The 24,326-nt window shown below is 41.0% G+C and overlaps 1 protein-coding gene across 1 annotated transcript in view; it reads left to right on the top strand.

Annotated features, from left to right (window-relative positions):
- gbe1b (glucan (1,4-alpha-), branching enzyme 1b) overlaps positions 1-24,326 on the top strand; it is an 88,032-nt gene that overhangs the window by 4,210 nt on the left and 59,496 nt on the right. The window contains exons 2-7 of the mRNA XM_037082087.1: positions 6,398-6,567; positions 9,778-9,893; positions 12,172-12,297; positions 14,547-14,682; positions 17,796-17,886; positions 20,397-20,606. Of these exons, the coding sequence (XP_036937982.1) occupies positions 6,398-6,567; positions 9,778-9,893; positions 12,172-12,297; positions 14,547-14,682; positions 17,796-17,886; positions 20,397-20,606 (849 nt within the window). The remainder of the gene's footprint in view (positions 1-6,397; positions 6,568-9,777; positions 9,894-12,171; positions 12,298-14,546; positions 14,683-17,795; positions 17,887-20,396; positions 20,607-24,326) is intronic.

The raw sequence follows: 24,326 nt of genomic DNA, 5'->3' as shown, positions 1-24,326 counted from the left end.
TGAACAGGTTACAGAGTTCAGCTGCTCCGTGGGGAGAATTTTAAAAATGGATTATAGTCATGACTCAACTGTGACTGTAATTTAGTCGAGATATGACATCAAAATACGAATCACACATCACATGTAGGTGAAGTTGATCCGAAAGCTCCATGTTGCGTCATGGTAACACTTTACATGGTATTACCATATCTAATACCTGTGTTTTAAAAGTATGAGTGCAGGCTTTTCTCTGACCCTGACTGTATAATAACAAGTTCCAAACTCTGAGTCCCCACCCGAACTAGATAATCAGGGTTTTCTCCTCCTCCCATCCAGTCTGTCCAATGTAGAACACATAGCTGTGTTTTGAGGGGGTCAGAACACATCTTTTAACCAACTTGATTTCTCTGAGTAATTTGTCTGTTGTTCAAATCCTTCCAGCTGATTGATTGAGTCACTTTAAAACTCCAACTACGTTTTCAAAACCGGATTTAGCTTTGGCCAGATGAGAAGCATCCAGATATTATTTCTCTACTCTGGAGTGTTGACCGTGTTCTTGAAAGTGTTGTAAGACTCACTTTCTTTGTCTGTTTCCCAGCCACTCAGTCATTTGCACATCACAATCAAATGGTTCGGGGAGAATCCAAACAGTTATATCCAAAACGTCAGTTAAGAGTTCAGAGATGAAGATTTGATCAACTTTGTAGAAAAGAAAGTGAAAAATGTATTTTTGGCTAAAGGCAGATTGACAGCCAAATTAATTGGCTGAAACTAACCAGACTATATTCAGGAAAAGTTTGTTGATACATAAAGTTTGTTTGTTTTTAATGTCTGAACAAGTTTCTCCTTAAAGCCAGTTTATTTTAGACTCATTATGTTAACTGCAGAGAAACACTGCAGATATTCTGGGTTTTTCGAAAGTATTGAACTTTAAGATAAGAGAAGGTTTGTGGAATATCAAATCAAAGTCAGTATTTTTTATTTTTGTGTGTTTCAAATAAAGCCAGGGCTGAGTTATGTTTACCAAATTGGCATATGACGATGTCCAAAGTGTAGTATTGTGATGGCCGATGATATTGTTGCTGATTATAACATTTGGCGATGCCCAACCCTACATTCAACTTTTAAGTAAAGGATCTCAACCCAGCCCAAGTTTTCTGATAGATCTCACCAACAAACCATAACACATTTCGTAAATGAGACAAACCCTCTAAAAACAATACAAATCCTCCTGCCATAGAGTGTTGCAGGTGAAATGGTGCTATTGGTATTTCTTTGTTGGAGCCACTTCACAGAAAGAGCTTGGCTATCCCACTTTTCTTCTTGGAGCTCGGATCATCCTCACAACATGCTGTGCTGCTTTTTTTGTCCACTCCAGCTCTGTGTCCTGCAGGGTTTGTTTGACCTCTTCTTTGGCCCCTGAGGAGGAAGTTCGTCTCCTCTTGTATCTGCAGATGATCGTTCTTCTGCTGCTCCTCACAGTGCTTCAGTTCTGAAGTCAAGTTATTCCAGCTGTTTGTGAGCCTCATTTCTCTTCTTCAAGAGAGTGACCCCCAGCTGCTCTGCTATCTCGAGCACCCTTTGAGCCTCAGCTGTCTCATCAATGAGATCTTTGCTGGCACACCTTCTCCAGCACCTCCTGAACTCTAGCTTTGATTTCCAGGAGAGCATTTGCCAACTGATTAGCTTTCTCTTGTGCCTTCTGAGCCTTGATCTTCTCTTGCAGGAGAGCTTTCTACTCATTTCCCACATTTGCCGTCCTCTTACTTCAGTCTTACTAAACTTTAACACCCGACGAGTTCTGAGAATTGTTGGTTTGACTTGATAGCTTGAGAATATTTTGTCCGACATTGAACATTTGTCCAATTCAGTGATTGGAAAAGTGGTTGATGTCTTTCACTTACAATGTTGTTGTGAGCAATAATATCTTCAAGAGTAATCTCTCCATTGTGGCATATGATATTTTTTCTAGCATCGTTGTAGATAAAGAACAGTTCCCCAAACCACGAGATAAGAGAGCCAGGACTGTAATCTTTGACTCACATCTATAATCTCCTGCCGCTCCATTACCACCAAATAGGCGACAGGACAAAACTCTTTTGTAATTTCTGGCTACAGGGATTAGTCGTGTCTCTCGCTGGGCACTACCTGACAATGAGCCGCAGTGTTTCTTAGAGGAACTGTAATGATGCTTTGTTCTATTCAGAAGTGGTAATCAGTCCCCTCTTTCATAAAATTCAGGCATGTATTAGCCTGATCTTGTCATTTTTTGTATTTCATAATCAACATTTTTATATTAACAATAGATCACATGACCAGATTTAATAGAAGTTGCTCATAGTGACGAAGCCGGAGCTAATTTTTTTTGTCCAATTGTCCATTTCCCTCTGATCTATGCAGCGTTTTATGCAGCAAGTGTCACAGCGTATTATTTTGGCTTCACGGTGCTCAGCCTTTGTATTTTTGGTTTAGTCTCACTGCTCTCATCAGTGTCGATTATAGCCACAGCAGGCAGCTATTTTCAGTCAAAAACTCTGATTAACCCCCTGTAGGCTTCTCGCCCAATGCGATATAGCTAAAGGGCCGGATGTTCCCGTCAGGAGTTGGTAGAGAGTTAAAAAGAGCTAAAATAAAAGTGGATATTGGATTTATATTAGTCAGGTGGAGAGGAATAAGACTCAAAATAAATGGTACTGGAGCGCCGTGTCCGCTGGGAATGGTAGTAAGAATAATGTGTGCTAACAAGTTCAGATTTGTGAGGATTAATTAATTAGTTGTCAGCTATTCAATTCATCGGCAACTATTTTGATGGTCAGTTGAGTAATTTGTTAAAAGAGGGTTGGGGGCAAAACAAAACATTTAAGGACGTCATTATTTTTTGTCTTATGTTGGTTGTTAACTATCAACCAGGACTGAATTTCACATTAATATGTTACATTTTCATATTTTACTGAAAGTAAGTTTTCTCCGACTCCCCAGCGATCAAATTCTTATAAAGCAGTCAAGGGCACTGGCAGTAGGATTAACCTCAGGTCTCGGGCTGGCGTTGGTCCCCAGGTGTTGTGTGATGGCTGCCCACTGCTTCTCTGGGCTGGGTTTCACTACCTTGTGCAGAGGATGATTGTATGTGACTAAAACTGATTTTGCTTCTTCAAAATGGATGGCGTTCAGCGTAAGTTACAAACACATTTTATTGTTTACATCAAATTATCGTATGCGTCAGCTGAAATTTTGTCTTTACTCGACAGTTACTTGCAAAATAGCAGTCGTAGCTTCCATAAGAAATGTGACGGCTTAAACTAAAGAGAGGAACACAACAGTGAGGCATTGTGCTCCAGTTCTATCTATTCTATCATTGACTCGGGTTTATTAGGAATTCAGGACCAGTGTTGGAGAAAAAAGACTTGCCATATGTGATGGAATGGTCACACTCTGAGGCTCTGCTCTGTGCTGCTTGATGGGAGAGCGTGTTTCTGCCTGTTGCCTATGGATACCGCGTGCGGTGTCGTGCTAGATACTGTAGTAAACTGTAGAACTGTAACTTAGAAAAACGGAGGTGAGCTGTAGAGATGTGGTGACAGCACCAGGATGAAGGAGAGGGAGAGTGACAACTTCATCAAACAAAAATTTGTTGATAAGGGCAGAGAGGACAGCGAGGGTGCTCGCAGACAGCTTCAGTCTGATTATTAATAATAGGAAAATAAATCAGAGTTTTGATTTTGCCTATAGCTTCAACCCTCTTAATGACTCCCTGAAATGAATTGTGGCACAATTCATTTGTGATGTGTGGTCTGATCTCGCCTCCTTGCTGCAATCTCAAGTGGAAACAGACACGAGGGATGTGCAGTGAATACTGCATCAATACAGGATTTTGGCTCCCTTTTCCCAGAGGTCCAACCTTCTGGAACTCATTTGTTATAATCATAGGCATGACTTTCATGCCTATTAATACTGTGGCAGTGGAGCTTTGCCCTTATGTGAATTCTCCCTTTGTCCTTCCTTTCAGCATATTCTTGAAATGGTGACAAAGTGGCAAAGGAGGCATGTGGCAGCATTGGTCGGACTTTAAAGGTTTACATTTGGCAAGAACTGCCTGTATCCACTCTGCTCAACACAGGGAGCAGCTGCTGAGAAATCGCGCTGTTACTTCAGCCCATCATGACTAGCCCCAGGGCATTCACAGGCCAGTCTGAGCTTGGCTTCAGGGCTATAGGGGAGAGTGCACTTAACTCAGCTGGCTGAAAGAGGCTTCCTGTACCGGGGGGAATCTGATATGGACACCAGCTGGCTGCAGGAACTTAAGTGAGATAAATTGCAAAGTAGTTAGTCTATCCTTCCCAGTTGAAGGTAACAGACAGAGGTTTATCTCTCAGGATATGCCTTTAGTCACACATTCCTGAGGGGGCGAGGCAGGTTTGCATCCTGGGGTAGGTCCTCAAAGATAACGTTAGCATGGAAACATTCAGATGTGGCACCGTGCAGTGAGACACAGAATGTGGTGCAGTATTTTCGAAAAAGCTCATGATATTTGCAAACAAAGGAACATTTTCACACTTTCACACATTTAAAAACAGTTAAATTTGTGTCAAATCCTCCAGCAGGAGTTCACCTATTGAATCTGAGACATTAAATGTTATTTAACAGATTCTTCTTTGGAACAACAGGTTAAATTTCTTGGAAACGTATTAAACATTGTCATTAACGGTACCCTGTTGAATGTGTTCTCACCACTGAAAGTGCTTCAAAACAATGTTTTTATGGGTGGGTTTTTTTCTCTGTAATGTGCATGATGTACACAAGGACCCACACATGCCTGCCCCCAGATTTGAGCTATTCTGCTGACAGGCAGTGTGACAGTTTGTAAAAGCAGGTACACATATCCTGTGTGTGCAGTGTGTGAAGGCTGCTGAACTGCTGTGGCTCACCTGTGTGTGTTTGTCCACACAGACAGCTCTGCTGCTTCAGCGCTGCTACTGCCACCCCAGTGTTTCTGTGAAGAGTTTGCTTTTGATAATTATTAATAAAGATGATGACATGAATTTTCCTTTCCCTTATTAAAAGAGAGAGAGAGGGAGGGAAAGAAAAATAGACAGAAACCCAAAAAATGCAGCTCTTCACCTGTCGTATATTTTCTTTTCATGTCTGCGACATATTCTACAGACAGATTTTGAAGCTGTCGTCAAACGCTGCTATGATGTCAATATGAGTGTTCACCGATTGTTTTGCAGAGATGCACACACAGACATGCATAGGCAAGACTCTGAATGTCTGGAAGACGCACCACTGCAGCCGTGCGTGAGACCCGTGTGACGCCGCACGTGTGTCGCATACTGCAAGCTAGCAAACAATACACAATTCAGATTATTAAAACAGAAAGCAAATATCGTTTGAGGAAGCCCTTGTGGATCCTCGTTAAAACTCGAGGAAACACTTAACTCATTTTCTTGAGAAGCTGCAGTTACTGCAGTGTTTGTCTACAGGAGACTCCACAGGGCCCTTTGAAAGTGATTTTTATGTTTGTATTACATCTCAGTTCATTACCTGAATACCTGTCTCCATTCATCATGATTCATAATGCCAGTCTAAAAGGACTTCACGTTAGGTTTCCAAACTATTCAACAAACTGGGCAGTCCATTAAATTTATGTCTGTCAGTTACACAGAAATGAATACATGTACTTAGTTACTTAAAAATAGTTTTGTTGTTGTGTTGCAGTGACATTCCACTGAGACCAATTATCTTGAAAATTGCTTTTCGAAACTATACTATAACAATAAGTAATAACAGTGACAGGATACAATAGAGCGGCTGCTTTCTCCGGTAATGGTAGCATTAGTTGTAATTACTGATTTATATCTTCTTCCCCACTCATTTTAATTTGTTGTGTTTGGACATGTGTGTGCATCTTGTGTTGTGATTGTAAGCACTTACCAGCACAAAAAAACAAGAATATGATTATTATGATTATTATTTCCACTATATTGTCGGAAGTGAAGCCATGGTGTACCATCTTTTCATACTTTATTTATTTACATGAATAGTTCACAGTAACAGTTAATCAACTGTTAAACAACAGCTAATAAGTCTGAATCAAGCCCTGGACTCTGTATCTAGACTCTATATTTACGCTGACATTCAGCAGTCATGCGGACGGAAAGCTGGAGAAACCTTCACACAGTTGTCTCGGTTTCTATTTTGGTTTCGCTGTCCATGCTAACAGTCCTGCAGCTGATGCTCTCAGGAGGATTGTCAAAAAGCATTCTCGGAAATGGAGGAACATGCCCACTGAAGTCGGAACAGATTGATGCAAACAAAAAAACAGTCACTTGTAAATACATTGTATGTATCCGAATGTTTGTGTATCAAGTTGTTTTTCCACTGAATTCATACAGCTCTGTGTGTTCCCTGTGTATTGAAGGCATGAGCTGCTGCAGAAGAAGCTTTTCCAGCTGGAAGAGGCAGAAGGAGGCTTTGACCAGTTCACACGCAGCTACAGGACCTTCGGCGTGCAGCGACAGCCTGACAACAGCCTGTTTTTTAAGGAGTGGGCTCCGGCTGCAGAGGCCCTCTTCCTGACCGGTGACTTCAGTAAGTAGCCCGAGGAAGAGAAGTGTCAGCTCCTGAACAACATGTCAGCAGTCCAGGTTGTTTCCCGCAAAGCTTCCACTCAGTTCTTTCGCAGCTCAGTTATTATCCCCAGCATGCATGACACCAGTAGGGATGTGAACACCCTGAAATTAAAGCTGAAAGTTTGTTTGTTGGCAGTGCTCTGACCTCATTGTTAGGTTTTTTTTTTCGCTATCAATTAATTGGTACACCATAGAGAGCCTTTGTGATTAGAAATCCCCCTTTGTTTTAGAGCTACAGGTGCCCTTGCATTAAGCAGACCGATGAAAGAAAGCTAAATACTTGTTGTATAGTAATAACAATCAATTTGCAATTACAAATCAGATTACTAAAAAAGGAAAATGCTGCTTTAATATGAAATTACATACACTGTTGGAACCAAAAAGGAAGAAGAGATTTCAGTGCAAACAGAAAGGTTGCATATCTTCACGGTGCATTAAATAAGACATTTGACATTTCTGCACTCGTGAACACAAAAGGGGCAAAAATTAAGAAAAAAGCAGAGTGAACTGTGGTAACAAGGGTATGAGCCCTTTTGATCAACCGACCTGGGAGTAGGAAATGTGGAAAATATTGATTACACAGGATAAACTTGCATACTGAGGGGGCTTCTTTTGAATGTGGGAGTGTTTGTTAATATTTTAGTAGCTGGTTATTTCATCATCGCCTGCAAAGTTGTTGAGTGAGTGCAACCTCTGTGTTTGCACTGAAATCTCTGTTCCCTGCGGACGCAACTTTGAAAGTAATTTCAGGTTAATAGTCTTTTGAGCATTATTCTCCACTAATGTGGGCTGTGAAAGTGCAGCAAAATTATTTATTTTTGTCATCATTAACATGATTAAATGAGACCTGCTTTCATCTATCAAATAGATATGCGAGGTAATACCAGCTCTCAGTGTCATTTTCTGTCTTTTTTTACTACCTTTTTTCTTCCCTTTATCAACTATATTAATGCACTGAGCTCCAATACACATGCCACTAGTAACATATTTCTTTCCATGGACAAACAAAATATTTAATAATCGAGAAACAACAAGACTAACAAGAGGGATGGTGAAAGAACTCAGACCTGTGCACGTAATTCAAATACCATTTGCCGAGCCACCCTAAAGCACAAACACTTGCCTCTGTGCCACAGCCATTCTGAAGCGACGCCCTGCAGGTGTTGATAAAGAAAAGCAAATGCTAATAGTAATACCCTCAGATTGATACTGTGTGCCAAACCGGAGATTTGTCAATTTGTTTATTGTCCCTACATGTTTTTTTGTGCTCGTTAGTTCTGTGGCTGCCGTCCCCTCTTTCCATATTCCCCCTGTTCCTCTTCCTTTTTTAATTATCTTCCCAGGACCTTGGGCAGCAGCTCAATTCCAACATTCAATTCTGTGAGAGATTACATTTTGACACGGCTCAGTCATATTATTTGATTTCAATTTCATAGTAAATGTGGAAACAGCCCAGCAGCCCTAGTCATGAATATGGTGCAGGTTGGATGCATAATGCACTGTTATTTTTATTTTTTTCCAAGGAGTTTAAGCAAAGGGAGATAAATAAATTGTAGAGAAAAAAAAATGGACTTGGCCTGCCTGTGAAAAGTGCTGGTGTTGTGCCCGGTCACTTCTGGAGCATCTCCTGTGATTCATTTTCTATCCTGCCGTTGTTTTTGCTCATGAATAGCAAGCAGATATGGATTACTGAATAAAAACAACATCCTAAATTGACATGCCAAGGTGGCTGCTTTGTAATAAATGTTTTGTGTCCTAATATATTCCTGTCACTCAATGACAACTGGTAATGTGGTATCAGCAGGTTATGAATGTAATGTCTCTCTGGTGCACCCTCACAGATATAATTCAATGGGCACTGAAGTGGTATTTTATCAGTTTTTCTGTTAGATGACTGAGCACTGCTGCTTCACTCACTGTTGTGAAAGTCACAGGATGGAACAGGGCAGACTCGAAAAACAACAAGAAACAATTACGTAAGAGGTTTCAGATGAGAAAGAGAGGGGGACAAATTGTGTGAAGATGGAGAGCAGAAATTAGACAAATAAAGAGGCCCTGTGACCACAAGGAGGATATTGAAATAGAGTAAATCCACAGTGGTGAAAATGAGCTCAGACTGCTGTTGGTGCAGAGCAAAGTGGCAACACACTGCTGTAACAAGGAAGAATGAAACTGTTAAGTGTTTGATATGCAATCCAAACTAATTAAAGCCCCTGTGGTTGGAGTTAAACATTTCGGACTTTGGCAACTTAACACTAAAAACAATAAATAAATACATCAAGATGAATTATAAGAAGCAATTATCACATTTGAATTTCACTTATACAGGCTTTAAAGGTTCAAAAAAAGAATGAGTCTTATTCGCAGGTTGTCAGATACCAGCTTTGACTTCAAAGTCAAGCGTTTAATGTAAAAGCAGGATTTTACTATTTTAGTTAAGTGGGAGCTCATTGTGAACAATCTTAAACAGGACTGCAACTAATGCTGATTTTAATTCTGCATCAGCCTGCTGAATGTGTCAGAAATGATGTCACAAATTACCCAGAGTCAAAGTGACACAGTCCTTTTGTACAAATCCCAGGTCTGTCACAGTTTGTCAGGTGTACAGTAATGTAGGTGCTAACTACAAACGCAAGCTATACGTCATACCTCGGGGTGCAGCGGTACGCAGAAGCTTCAGCTCAGTACGTGCCTTGGCTTTGAGGTCACGGTTGGATATGAGTTTGGTGCAATGGGAAACAAAAGCAACAAATGCCAAATGCGAGGATTCTTTTCATTTATTTTTGAACAGACAGTAGTGCAGATTACAGTTTGTTCCACCTAGCAGGATTTAGTTCCCCCCTGAGGTGGTTGGTCCAGTACAGCCTCCTGTAGTGTATTAAGCAGTAAACAGAGTCCACTCTTGAATAGATCATATTTTTATGTATGGCTTATATTTAAAAAAAAAAAAGGTATTTGGTCACCATCAGCCACAAAACTGAAAAGCAGCACATGTGCATTAGGAGGAGTGTTAAGATGTGCTCCACTTAAATTATATTTAAACATCAAGGCTAAAGCCCAACCCTCCCAGCAAGACAGGAAGCTACTGACATTGGATACGGCTAATCAGAATTGATGTTTGGCTTTGTGTTGTAAACCAATTAATTTGATGTGTTTGCTTCTCCTATAGATAGCTGGGACAAATTCTCCCACCCCTACACCAAGAAAGACTTTGGCAAGTGGGAACTGATTCTCCCGCCCAGGCATGACAAGTCTCCAGCTGTGGATCATAACACCAAACTCAAGGTAGACAACAGAACATCTTCATACCTATTTTCACGCCCTCTGTAGGTGTCGTCTTGCCACGGTGGTGCGAGGACTTGTCGCTGTAATGTACCGGGGAGATCCCCTGTCATGTGTGGTGTCTTATGAACCAAGTGAAAAGCTGGCATGTTGCCATCAACAACATGCCATGCTCACAGCGCGCAGACGGGAGATTACTGTATGTACACAATCTGGACTGTGGGTAGAGTAGATACACCTGAAGAGCGCCGACTGATGGCTTTTATTCGGGCTCCCGTCTGCAGGTAGGTATCCCTCAGGACATGTGCCGCGTTTGTCTGTGCATAACACAGCTTGCGGTGGGTGTAGATGATTGGTTTTTAGCTCTAGTAAATAATTCATCAGGGTTAAATGCAAAAGACGCACCCGCCATTATGCATTGTCTCCCAAGCAAACGGCGTGGATGAGAAATAATCCTGAAATGAGATGCCAGACGTGGAATGGATGGCATCGTGGAGCCACTCTCCTTGGGACCGGGTCATCGCTGGCACACTCCTGCGCCCTGGACAGGCTGCCCAGCTCCCATTGTCAGTGGAGGTCAGTCTAAGGACGATAAGAAGCAGATGGAAACGCTGGCACCTGGCCTTTCCTTGTGCACCCCCGCTGCCTGTGAATGGCTGTCTTGCTGTGAGCTCCACTTTAGAATTAGTTCCACAGCACTCCCTCGTGGAAGCTCAAGCCTAGCTCCAATCACTCTCGTGTAGAGCAGCTTGCCCTTCCATCCCCTTTGTTCAAGGCCCAATTTGTCTCCATAAACAAGCAGTGTCCTTTTGTGGCTACAGTGTATGCTTTTAGTGTGGAGAATATGTAAGACTTTATAGAAGTGAACCAAAGTGCGATCAAACACCCACTTTTTCATCCACACCTAACTTCTCGCATATTGCTTGGCTCTTAGTTGTTTTTCCTGTCCATGCACCCCCTAAGCCTGCCCAGCAGTCTGATTTTTCTTTAATGTGCCTAATGCTGGCCAATTTGTCTGAAGGACCACCGCTCTGTCAGGCTTTATGCCAGTCCATTTATCCAACTATCTTTTCCTAATCCCATAAACTGTGAAGCATGTCATAAGGGGAGCCAGGCAGCTAACCCCCAGGTGGCCTGGCCATAATGAAAAAACCCCAGAGGGGGGTCTGGCCAACGGCATGCAGGCAGGTGGCATTGGAACAGTCATTACTTCGCAACAGTAGCCAGAATTAGTTGGGTTCTAATGCCTGTTTCTGCAGGGAGCAAAACAGGGTGAACACATACTGCGGGTAACACTACAGGATCGATTTCTTAGTGGGTTTGTCCAACTCTCACGCTGGCTTTCTCCTTTCTTATTTGACTGATGGAGGCAAAGTAACTTGTTAGTTAGATTTCCAAACTATACTTATTTGACCCCCTTCCAGTCCCCATTTGCAGACATAATAGAAGAGAGGCCAAGGATAATGATTTAGATTTCCTATTTTTCTAAATTGCTCTCCTCTCAAGACGGGCCAGTGAGCGGCTGTGTTAAAACCAACAGAGGAGTCGCAGAAATAAAACACAGGATAATTACCATTGAACCCAGATTCACCACAACACATATTCTGGTCAATACTGGAGCTTTTTGTCCTCCACACCATATTACGTCTTTAGTGCGTCCGGCGTCCCGCTATTATCGTCTCAAAGCTGAGAGATTTACATTGGAGCGCAGGGAGCTGCTTCTGTGAGACGGGCGGCTTTCCTGTTGACACATTGAAAAATGTTTGGTTTATTGGTCGAACAATCTGCACCATCTTTTTTGTGTAATGGACGAGGAGTAACAGCACTGTTTTATGATGTTAGCATTTCATGGCTGGAAGATGTAAATAAATGCTGACTTTAAAATGGCATACATCCACGGACAGAAACCTGCAGGAGTCACAGAGGACCGTGAAGCCTCCGATGATTTGTGAACAGACCTCATAAACAAGAGGATTGTTTTTCTGGCAGATTTTTCTTTCTCCTATTTTGCAATTATGTTTTCACTTTTGTAGCACTTTTCCATTTTTACTTTTGTTCATTTACTACTCTCCTTTATTACACCTTCCTTTTTAGTCAATATTTTCATAAATGCTACAATGTGAATCGTGTGGTCCGTATCCTTTGTCCCTTTATTAGATGTGGAGGGCACGTCCTCTCAGCTTATGTAAAATGCCTCTCGTGTCTCGTGAATGTCCCCTCTGTATGTCATTGTTTAAGTGCCCTTGCTATAACATAACAGTAATTTGTCTCATTTTCCCAGGTGGTTGTTCACACCAAAGAGGGTGAGCGGCTGTACCGGATCTCGCCCTGGGCCAAATATGTGACCAGGGAGGAGAAATCTGTCATCTACGAGTGGGTTCACTGGGATCCCCCTCTGCCGTACATTGTGAGTTGTTATTGTAATGGGTTTTTATTTGAGCTTTTGAGTGTTTTTATTTGTGGATTTATTTAAAGGGAAACTCTTGCCAAAATGCAACCTAGGGTCTTTTTGTGAATGTACCCGAGTCAAACGTTCGTTTAAAAGCATAATTACAAAGAATGTGCCACTTTTAAAATTGACCGTATTTTTATTTTCGGGTCAAACTCATTTTCAGTGGAGTGCTAGGGGCATTTCTATGAAAGCCTCAACATCGCTATTTTTAAAACACTAAGAAGGCTCGACACAACATGAAACTTTGCTCGTAGTATCACCAGGGTCTCTACACATGAACACCAGCATTGAGAACATTGTTTGTGTACAGTTTTTGAACAACTCACGTTAGCAGTTGTTTTTCTGCTTGGAGAGTTAAGGTGGAATGCTACTGTCTTCCAGCAACAACTATCCGCGCAAGATCTCACGTGACTTTTTTTTGGCTGTTGATTTTAGTAGTGTTTCTTGTATGAGGCTCCTTTTTCAACTTCATCTTCAACTTCAATGTTGTTTTTTTCCGCTAACGACAAAACAGCAAATTATCCGTGCATTTATATGGAACTAAGCTTTAGGAGCGTTCCACCTTAACTGTCCTGCGTGCTACGTTGCATTCGGAAATCGATACTTCTCAACTGGTGGGATGGCGGCGAGCAGAAAAGCAACTGCTAAATTGAGTTGTTCAAAACCTTTTTTTTCTGGTAAACTCTGTGTACACAAACAATGTTCTCAATGCTCGTGTTCATGTGTAGAGACCCTGGTGATACTACAAGCAAAGTTTCATGTTGTGTCGAGCCTTCTTAAAAATAGTGATTTTGTTGCTATCACAGAAATATCTATAGCATTCCATTGAATCAGTCAATCTTAAAAGTGGCGCTTTCGCTGTAATTATGCTTCTAAACCAACGTTTGACTCATGTACATTCACAAAAAGTCCCTAGGTTGCATTTCAGCGAGAGTTTCACTTTAAGAATGTAATATATAACAGCTCTGCATTACCATGTCTAAAGACGAATAGACATGTGTTGTATGTTTTGTCGAGTTGCATTCTTGCAGCATCCTGAGAGTTTCCAACAATGTTCAAACGAAGGTCTTTAATTTTGTTCAACGTAACCGTGTGCTGCATTTGGTCGCGCTAACTTCTGGGATAGAGTCAGAGTGTCAGGAAAGAATTTGGCAAACGAGACTGTTTGAACATAACTCAACATAACATGTTCCAGAAATGACATACTGTGCGCTAAACAACAGGTGGAAGTCTGTTCGCTCAAACCTGTCTGAAAACTGGATTTGGTAAACATCAGAGCAGCGTAAGCATTCAGAGACACTTTATTTTTCGAACTTTTCTTCCTATTCTGAGTTTTCAATACTGCCGCAGGAACTTATTTACTGCAAATGGAGGTGATCTTTGTCTTTTTGCAGCAGGATGCCTGGGAAGGTATAATTTGAAGTGAAAAACAGTTTGAGCAGATGTGATCCATTTAAGAAAACAAAACAAAACATCCGTGTGTTTATATTTATATATATATATATATAAAAAAGAAAACATTGTTTATTTATAAAAATCTAGCTAATCTCTTGTGCTGTGCCACTAGAATGACTATGTTGGGTTTGCTCAGTGTCAGCAGCCTCTCACGTTCTGGCCCTGCTTTGATTTCTTGTAGTGAGAAACAGAGTACATCCATTTAAATTCGGCCTGAAATCTCATATCCACAGGTGTTTCTGGCCTCTCTTAATGTGGGTGCTTGGCGCAGCTGATTTGAGAGGGTCTGAATGTGTCTCAATGCCACTTGATGTCCTTGGCCACGAGTGTGCACAAGCAAAACAATAAGAGGCTATTAAAGACCACCTTGCTTTTCTTTATCGCTTGTTATTTGGCACCATTTTAATTAGCGGAGCCCTCTTTACTGGCAGTATATTCGCTTTATTTACAAGTGGCTCAATCATGTACTTCAAATAGTGGGTTCACAGAGCCTGGTGGGCAGCCATCAGGAAATTGGTTCTATGTATATAGCAAATCCCTCTCTCCCGTTGTGTAACACAGACACTGTGAATCATAGATCGTTTAATATTTAACATGTGCAGAACCATTATCAGCCTCTGTGGTAAGATATCGGTGCGCAGAGACCCAGAAAACCCACACTGTGTCCTCATAATTACTCACCTACTGTATTTTTAGCAGTTTTGAGGGAAAGATGATGATTTTCTGTCCAATTCTGGTTTCCTCTCCAGCAAATCCATCCTCGGCCAAAGAAGCCCACGAGTCTGAGAATATACGAGGCCCACGTGGGCATTGCTTCACCTGAGAGTACCATCGCCTCGTACACCAACTTCACAACCAATGTGCTGCCTCGTATCAAAGACCTGGGTAAGACATGAGACCGCATTATCTCCATCAGATTATTCTCTTCCCTTCTGGCCTCGATCTTATTTTGTCAGCTCCTCAGGTCTTTAAGTGGTGCGCAGCAATCATCCGGCTGTGATCCTCTTCATCCGAGTGTCAGTCAGGGCTTTTGTTGACTCAACTCGAGAACATTTTGTATCTTCTCCAGCCAAGAGCAGCGAGGAAATGAAGCATTAAGTTTATGTTTGTACATGCCTCTCTACACACCAAAGCAGAGCCAACAAAGTGGGATGGAAAAACAATAATTAAGGGGTTCGTCAGCCATCGTTTGATACCTGCCAATGTCGTGTGCCATCTCTGTCTACACCGGTCCGTGACCCGGCAGACATGCAACGCTGCTTCCAGTGCGGCTGCTCCCCCAGTAGCTGCGTTTTCAGTTACGGACCCGGTCTCACTCCCTCTGCACAAAACCAAATCAGCAAGTCAACATCCTGTTTACTGGCATGACCTGAAGGGATCACTGACCGTTGGGCAGTGTCTTGTAGAGCAGGCTCCGCAGCACAGTTCACACACCACACAGCAGTTATGGCTCCAAAACTGACTACTTGTTTCCGTTTCCATGATCTTGACTCAGGCGGCCAATCATGAGCAAGTCGTCCTGCACATCGTATCACTCAGTGAAACAAATAACATTTAACAGTGGGTATCTTTATACAGCATTATATTTCACTCACCATCTATCCTGACTCACCTCTGACTTGTTTGTTCTGATTAATTCAGTCTAACCCTTAGAGATTTTAGGCGTCTTGACTTGACTGCGGGCTGATTGATTGGTTGAACCTCTGGTTATATGTCACTGGCTGTTGCAGCTATTCTCAGTTTAATTACGGAGGATTCAGGCAATTTATTTATTTAACATCGTGACAGGTGTCAACTTGTATTGGTAAAAGATTTATGATATCTGTGGGCCGATAAGTTATTCTCACTGCACAGCCTTAGTTGTATTTCAGTATTTATAAACAGAGCTGTGATTTTTCTATATTTGACTTCTGTATGAAATAAACATTTTCCTTCATATCTAAGACAGTATTTGTCAGTAAAAAGCAGTAAATTAATGCTTTAGAAATGGTTTGCACAGAAAAGAAAAAAACAATTCATAATATGAATTAATTATCACATAAAGGGAAACTTGTGGATAACAGTGGAGGCGTATCTTTTAGCTATATTAGCAGCACAACTTTATTGATGGCAAATGTCAGCCTGACTGTCGGTAAACCACAAATTGTATTTTTAAATTTTTGTTTGCCTTAGATTATCATTATTTCATATTTCTAAATGGTCTGTTGCCATGATGGAAAATGATCATCTGAAACAGCTTAAATCGTAAGAACCCATTTCCAGATGGTGGTGCTGTCAGATGTTTTTGTGCTCTTAACTCGCTATTGATCACGTTTTTATTTTTGTAAAAAACTTTATTTTGTGGACAAAATCGAGAAAGACAACCCTTTTTTCCCATCACTCCTTAATTTCGCTGCTGCTGGATGGCGTCCACGTTGCTGCTTGATTGAAACTGTAATTATGATTAGACTCAAAGAATCATCACTATGCTTTCACCTGTGAACAGTGTTTTACATCTTCTGATTACACATGAGACTCATTAGCTCTGATGATTTGTTAATTTTCATTATACCCTACGATAAAGAGCTAGCTTCAAGTTGTGTCTTGAACCTCACAGAACAGATCCCCGCGTTGGTTTGTAAATCCCTTCATATGAGACGTGGCATTATTTTGCATTCAAATACACACTGCTGCACTGACATTATGAAAAAGGTACAGATATGACTGGCACAGCAAACCAGGAGCAATCTGATAAATGCTGTTTCCTTGGTTGTGTCATCCTGCTTAGTGGGAAAGGAAACTGCCAGAGTAAATGCTGTCAAAGAATCTACCTGCAGCAGCTGAGGGAATCTGCACAATAGGATTCTCCGGGAGGCTAAACTCCACCGTCTCTAGTGACAGCTGCCTTTGCCTGCCATTTCATTTTCTTGACTGTGGAGAGAGTACACACACACACACACACACACACACACACACACACACACACACACACACACACACACATATATATATATATATATATATATATATATATATATATATATATATATATATATATATATATATATATATATATATATATATATATATATATATATATATATATATATATATATATATATATATATATATATATATATATATATATATATAAAAATATATATATAAAAATATATATATATAAAAAGAGAGACTTCCTCTCACCCCAGTGCTTTGTCACAATCCTTCAGAAGCCAACTTTTTTTTTCTCTCACTCCAGCCTGAAAAGAAGCTGCGATATAAATAAATAACTCTCCTCCACACAACAGTGAAAAACCGCAGGGCCTCCCTCTGGAGTGCTCAGTGGCAGTTTAAAAGCCTGTTGTTCTCTTATTCATAGAAGCAGTTCTCGTAGGTCGTTTTGAAATGTTGTACATGACCTCCTGACTCTGATAGCTGGTGTTTCCCTGTAGCCACAACTTGTCTTTATGATACCCAGGCTTGTGTCAGAAAGGAAATGCCTGGAGCTCATATATGCAGCATGACTGACACGGGTCAAATACTATTCAGACGTAATGTTTCCAGATGTTTGTTGAGCTAAATTAATCCGGAACAGCAGAGACTTCTCAGATAATGCTGTCAGTGTTTATAAGAATTCTGAAACAACTTGCATTTCCCGTGTGGATAACGTCATAAGAATTATTATTAGCTTTTTCTTTTTAGCTGCTTGGGAAATCATCTACGCAGCTGGTGTTGTTGTAAGAAAAATCATAAGAAATGAGAAGACGGTGAGAATAATCCCTGTGAAATACTTACATCAGTTACATGTAGTTGGTTCAGATATCTGATCTCTGAACACATGAAACTGAGAAGAAGTTTTTTTTTTTTTTTAAAATGTAATAATGTCTCCTCTCCTCTCCTCTCCTCTCCTCTCCTCTCCTCTCCTCTCCTCTCCTCTCCTCTCCTCTCCTCTCCTCTCCTCTCCTCTCCTCTCCTCTCCTCTCCTCTCCTCACCTCTCCTCTCTGCCCTCTGTATTCAGGTTACAACTGTATTCAGCTGATGGCTATCATGGAGCATGCCTACTATGCAAGCTTTGGATATCAGGTCACAAGTTTCTTTGCTGCTTCGAGGTAAATGTTTATTAATCTCAGAGTGAAATGTATGTGTTTTGAACAAGCTAACTTGAAACTTACTTGCTGTTGTTGTTTCAAAGAAATTGCAAAAAATAATAATAATGTGTGTGAAAAATTTCAAACATTCAATACTATTTATAATCCCCCGAACAAACGTTTGCATTAGCCATTCAATGTATTTGCATACTATAATTACCTGCCTGTGTTGTAGTTGTCATTGTTAGTGGAAGTGTCTGCCACTCCTCTGCGTTAATCAAGCGATTTCAAGAAGACGCCTGATTAAAACGAGCCGGAGTGCATGTCGCATAATGTGGGAGGGAATATTCAATCATCGTGACTTCCGTATTACCGCGCTGAAAGATATTGCCGACTGTTTATTTTAGTTGTCTTTATTGCCAACAAAAGTGATGCAGTAAATCCTCTCAGCCCACGTCTGTTGCTCCCAGTGGTCAATACACGATACACATTTCTAATTGAGCTCCTCGACCTGTGTTTTTCAAGACCGAACATAAAAATCCATTATATACTCACCCCCGTGCTGATGGAACAGTCATGTGAAGTTTGGTAGTCCACAAAACATATCTGAGGCTTCACAGCGAACTTTGCAGCAAAACTGCATTGCTGCAGTTTCCTAAAGAACTGAAGTAGCTGGGGACGACCAAAAAAACGTGATGTGGCTCCGTGCAGCTCGTCTGTCATAATCAAAGTTTCCAGAAGCCCTTAGATCCTGAATTGATTTGAAAACCCGTTATTTAAACCCTTTCCTAAGTTGAAATATTTACTGCTCAGCTACAAGTGTTAGCCTGCATCCGATCTTGGTGCTCAGGCTCAACCTTGTGTCAAGGGTGTAAATAATGTCTTAAAATTTTAAAGAACTATAAGATATAGATAGGGATGAAATATTAAGTGAGCTGTCCATCCTGACTTTATATATATATATATATGTATACTGTACGTCGTGCTCTGTACTATAGCTTTGGGGCATAACTGACAAGGGCTGCATCCTCGTTTTCTTTTAGCTGCTGCTGGGAGCCTCCAATAAACCAGCAGCAGATGATCACAGTGTTCTTGAAGACAAGTTGTATACAAGGGAGATAGCAATGTGGCTTGCTTCGAGCACATTAAAGGCTTTTTATATAATAAATCAATTCTAAATGTTATAAGAAGGCAGTGCAGGCCAGCTCAAACTGGTCCAGTGTGCTCTCTCCTCTTGGTCTTGGTTAAAAGCTGAGCTGCAGTCTCTTAGTGTTTTTCTTTCAAACCACATAAATGTTATTCTTTGTCTTTCACATGATTTTTCCTTTGATTTGCAGCATCTGCCCTTCAATACAACTGTAAATAGACTGGAGAAATGGTGTTTACTGGGAGGGTTGATCAGGAAGATGAAACTCAGTGAGCAACTTCACAGTTTTTATAAATCGTCACCTCAAATCAAAGGTTAGGAAGTCTGACACCGGCAATAATCTCTCTGTAAATGCATTTGCTGTTAATCCAGAGAGTGGAGGAGAGTCGTAGATAAAGGTGGACCAGTCTCAGTATTTATCTTCTTTCAGAGTCCTCCTTCTATGAGTATAAATCCAAAGTGTAATGTATACAGTGTAATTTCACCCATGATTGATCTCTCGGTGTCATTTAAAACCTGAGCGATTGAGTAGCGGGAAGCGGGGTAGGACTGTCACTTTGTGTCCTGTTCTGCAAGGAAGATGATCTAATGATAGCTGGAAGGACAGAAGGGATGTTATTGAACAATATGAGGAGTATGTGTTTGTATGCATACATAGAGTCACTCTGTGGAGAGCCCTGAGAGTCCCACAGTGTCTTCTTTATGACCCTTTTAAACAGCAGTAAAGGACTGTTGAAGAGTTAAGGTGTCATATAAAATATATCAAATAAAAGGAAGTCTTCTTGACAGCGTGGTTGAACTGGTTGATCTTTAGACGAATGATCTATGATGAAGATTATGAGAGAATGAAATCAAATACTACTCAATATTCTTGCGGTTATTTGAATCACAGGCTCTGATTAAAAAAATATAAATTCAGCGCGCGCTCTTGAATGTGTTCTTAAGGGGACACGCTACAGGTCGTCTTTCAGACTACTGGAAAGAAAATGTTCCCTTCCTGTGTTTCTTTTAATTGAGATTTCCGTTCTGAACAGTTATGCAAATTGGTGCAGATGTTATTACATAGTCCCATTTGCACATTTAACATGAAATATGGAAAAAAAAGTTAATATGAAAAATAATTGCGTTGACATAAGTAATCAACTTCAAGCTTTTCATGGTGATGCATACCTATTAGGTTGGTTTGTTTTTAGCCCCTCGCTGTTTTTTGTTTGAATGTTTCTTTCTAATACAGAAAGAGAAATACAAAGAAGTTATGTGGTCCAATCTTCCTTTAAGGGTCATTTTGAGAACAGGATCAGGTTTATGTTTGAGTTTACAATTATTAGTGTAGGGCGGGGTTGGTTTGTGGTGAACTGATATTAATCTGTACTTGTGTCTGTAGTCGGTACGGTACCCCAGATGAGCTGAAGCAGCTGATCGACACGGCTCATTCGATGGGCATCATGGTGCTGCTGGACGTCGTTCACAGCCACGCCTCCAAGAACGTCGAGGACGGCCTGAACAAATTCGACGGCTCCGACTCGTGTTTCTTTCACTCTCCACCCAGAGGGGATCACAGCCTGTGGGACAGCCGACTCTTCAACTACTCCAGGTATTCTTTCTGGTCTGACACCCCTGTTGATTACTGTACCGTCCCCCCCCCACATGGACAGAGGGTGCAGACATATGAGGTACATTCAAAATCCATTAAGGGTGTATTTTCTAAAGAAAGTAATAATCTTCTTTGTATTTGACAAACTGTATGTTTATCGAGATTGAATCATCCCACCTACACTACCTCACATCAAGACTCAAGCATCACAAGCTGTTTCATTTTTTTTTCATATATTTATTCATTTAAGTTTATTGGCATCAAAATATGTTGTGCAATGACATATTTTTAGATGTGCGCTGATTGCGTATGTGTTGAAGAAGGATTTTTAAGTCGGCTTGATTCATTAGTATTGCAAACTGCAATTTACATTTTCAGTTTTAACAAGGTGGAAAATAAGACTCCTACTGTAGGGAACACTAACAACTGGAAGTTTTGAGAGCTGTAAAGAACATATTTTAAACAAAGAGCTGTGCAATGTAGTTAAATCAGAATGTTATTACTTACTGATGTGCTGTAGTGGTGAGAAGGCTCTGCAGTTTGTGTTATTAGCAGTAGATCTGTAGATTTCAGCACCACTCCACATTATGCTCTGGATATTTAAAGATGCTTTTGAATGTTACATATGACACTAAGCTGATTTACATCCGGCCATGGCTGCATCGGATAAATGAACGTTTACCTTTGGAAAAACAAGGTTAATAAATGAGTCTGAATTCAAAACACAAATCTATGTGCAACATATGAACAGGTTGATAAATGAGTCCCAATGGGAGCTGACACACCACTCTTTCTATTTTCCCAGACTATATGAAGCAGCATGATGTGTTGAAGGTCAAAAGCAAGACATGATCTCAAAGTGACAGATTACATCTCTCACCAAAATGGTCATTCAGTCGGGCTCACCGTTAATCTGATATTCCTAAAGCGTAAAATGGGCTTTGAATGGTGAATTTAAGTTTCCTCAAATGCTCTTGATTTTACCTTTCACACATTTGGCAGACAGGTGTTGAATTTTAATGCATTGTGAGTAATGATTTGATGTTGCCGTGTTGGCAGGCTTTGCTCATGTTCATATTTTAAGCTAATTACAAAAGTGTGGGGGAAAACATAAAAGGCCTTCAGTCGGCAGGCAGCTTCCTGACTCTGCTGGTGCTCAGCGTACACCCAAACTATTGATTGGTGTTGTTGTAGGCTGTGTTAATTAAGTGTCTCCTTTTGCCTCTGTACCCAGAAAATGATCCCAGCGCACATTAAAGAGGAATAGGCACCGTTGGGTCGCTGAAATGAATTTTTTGAACTCGTTTTTGTGTGTGTGTCAGTGTGCAGCCATTTCCAATGCATTATACAATGTTTAGTGTCAGGCATGGGGGCTATAATAAGAGAACAAGGTTCTTCTTTCATTAGTTATTGAACTCTGCTCATATCCGAAGCACTCATTAAACACGGTGCAGACATATGCCACGACTGGGAGGCATATGAGGAGTCATTTGTAAAAGCCCAAAGGAGCTCTGCAATGTCACTGCCAGTTCATTTGTCTTCTCTGCCTCTCACAGGTTGTTTGGACGTGTCGTTCGTGTCAAGCTTTTCTCCTACTCCCCACGGAAGGAAATGAACCTCAGAGGCTAGCCGCGATGCTAGTGTGAAACACAGCCTGTTTTTAATCAAGCAGCCCTGCTATCAGCCATCACAGTCTGACCATGATGTTCTTATTAGGTTGACAGAGGCTGACTGATACTGGCTATCAGAGCAAAGATATATTTTCCTTGTTGCTGCCTCTTCTGCTCCGCTTCCACTCGTGCATCTTTATCAAAGAGCACCTTTTTTGTGTGCCTGTGTTTCTCCTCAGTTTTTCCTCATAAAACATTCAACTCGCTCTGGAGAAAAATGTTGTTTAGATGAGTGCTTGCTATCCATTTCTAACCTTGAATGCCCTTTGAGTCAAAGTGTGTGCATTTGAGGACACAAATCAAAGTTGCTTTTAAAAGCTGACACTCTTGTTGGAACTTATAATGTGTATGCTTATTACTTAGTTGATATATAAGGATTATACATTATTTGCTTTTGGGCTGAAATGTTTCAGATGCCTTGAAAAATCAAAGCAGGTTTTGTTGGAATGTCAGACTCTTTCAGCACTAATCAGGACGTGCATGTACAATGTGATGCACCCAGTGGCCAGTTGCTTTTGATGCGATGGGCAGAGGCTGACTATGGGAATAACCGCATTATTCGTCCAGTGCTGTTTCCTTAACAAACCTTTTCAAAGACGCTAAGGTCACCTTGAGACGGTGACCGAGTGAATGGAGCTCACGATTCAGTGTGTAGAGGGCTGGCAGCCAGAGAAGTCGGGCCTTTTTTGCAGATCAGGGCCTTCAGATGTGAGAGCCCTGAGAAGCTTGATGTGGGCTTGTTCTGTAATCCCCCCACCTCTCCCAGGATCATTTGCATCCACTTTTCATCAATCTTTGTGTGAATTCTTAAGATATGAAAAAATAGGCCCAGGGCCAGTCTTTTGAACAGTCTTTTTGACTCTTCTGCGTGCTCTCTTGCTGAGAGATTGGCCCCATGTTTGAGTACCAAGGAGCATTACTTCTCTCTTTGACAAGATTATTCTGTGCAGGTGATTTTTATTGTGGTCAAACGTGTGTTAATGATGTGTATGGGCCAATATGAATTGCCATTGAGGACAAAAAAATAGCTTCTAGGCATTCAGTAAATGAGATTAGCACTGCTTGGAGTGTTTCTTTGTTTTACAGTATGAAAGCTCAAACAAGGCAGAATCAAATCATTTAGGATCGCTGACGTATAGCTCTGAATGTGTTGATGAAGGTATGTTTTTTTTTAATCCATGCAAACCTGCTGTCACTCCCATAAAAATCAGCTTATTACACGTAGGTTTCGTCACTACACGCTCCTGCTATGTATAATATTTTAGCATTACAGTAATATTACACATGCCATGAAGAAACTTTTTATAATGTGAGATCTGTTTGCATCACTGTAGGTTTCCAGCTGTTGTGTCTACAGTGTGCGTCCATTGTTGTGAAATTCTCAAATAACAGAACTGAACACAAGGGATGCCATGCAGGGAAGCAAAGAATCTTCCTGCTGATCAATGACAGGTTTTTATTTTAAAGAAACAGAGCAGAAACCATCACAAAGGGAAAAATCTATCTCTATGCCCCTTCTGAGCGTTTATGTTTTTACATACTTCTTGGACCAACACTGGACCATCGCTGGGGCCTGGCTGCTGTCTGATCAGTCAATAAACTCACGCTTGAAATGGCAACTCGGTCCAAATTCAGTAATTTCAGTATTTAGTACCCATGAGTTATTTTCCGCTGTCCCATCAAGTCACACAGCGAGGGGAAAAGCTGTTTTTCCCCTCTGGTGAGCTTCGGCTAATGAGTTCAACTTAGCTGTAGGTGTGCATGGCGGCTGGTTGGAGCTGCCTGTAGAGCTTGCAGTAGGTGCTGGATGGAGCCAGTGGGAAGGAACGCAGCAGCTCTGCACCTTCATGCCCCTCAGCCCCTTAAAACTATCTGACGAATAGCAAAAAAAGTGCCATGGCAGTAATACGCACATGCAAAGAGCTTTCTGTTGTTTTCTATTGATACAAATGAATAATATTCTTCTTAAAAGGCAATTTAATAGAAAAAAGATCACAGAGAAAATACACTTTGAGTCCTTTTCCTCTTACTTGGAGCACTATTTATCCAT

The sequence above is a fragment of the Acanthopagrus latus genome, chromosome 2 (assembly GCF_904848185.1).
Source record: "Acanthopagrus latus isolate v.2019 chromosome 2, fAcaLat1.1, whole genome shotgun sequence".
Classification (NCBI taxonomy): Eukaryota; Metazoa; Chordata; class Actinopteri; order Spariformes; family Sparidae; genus Acanthopagrus; species Acanthopagrus latus.
This window is presented reverse-complemented; position numbering and strand designations above follow the sequence as displayed.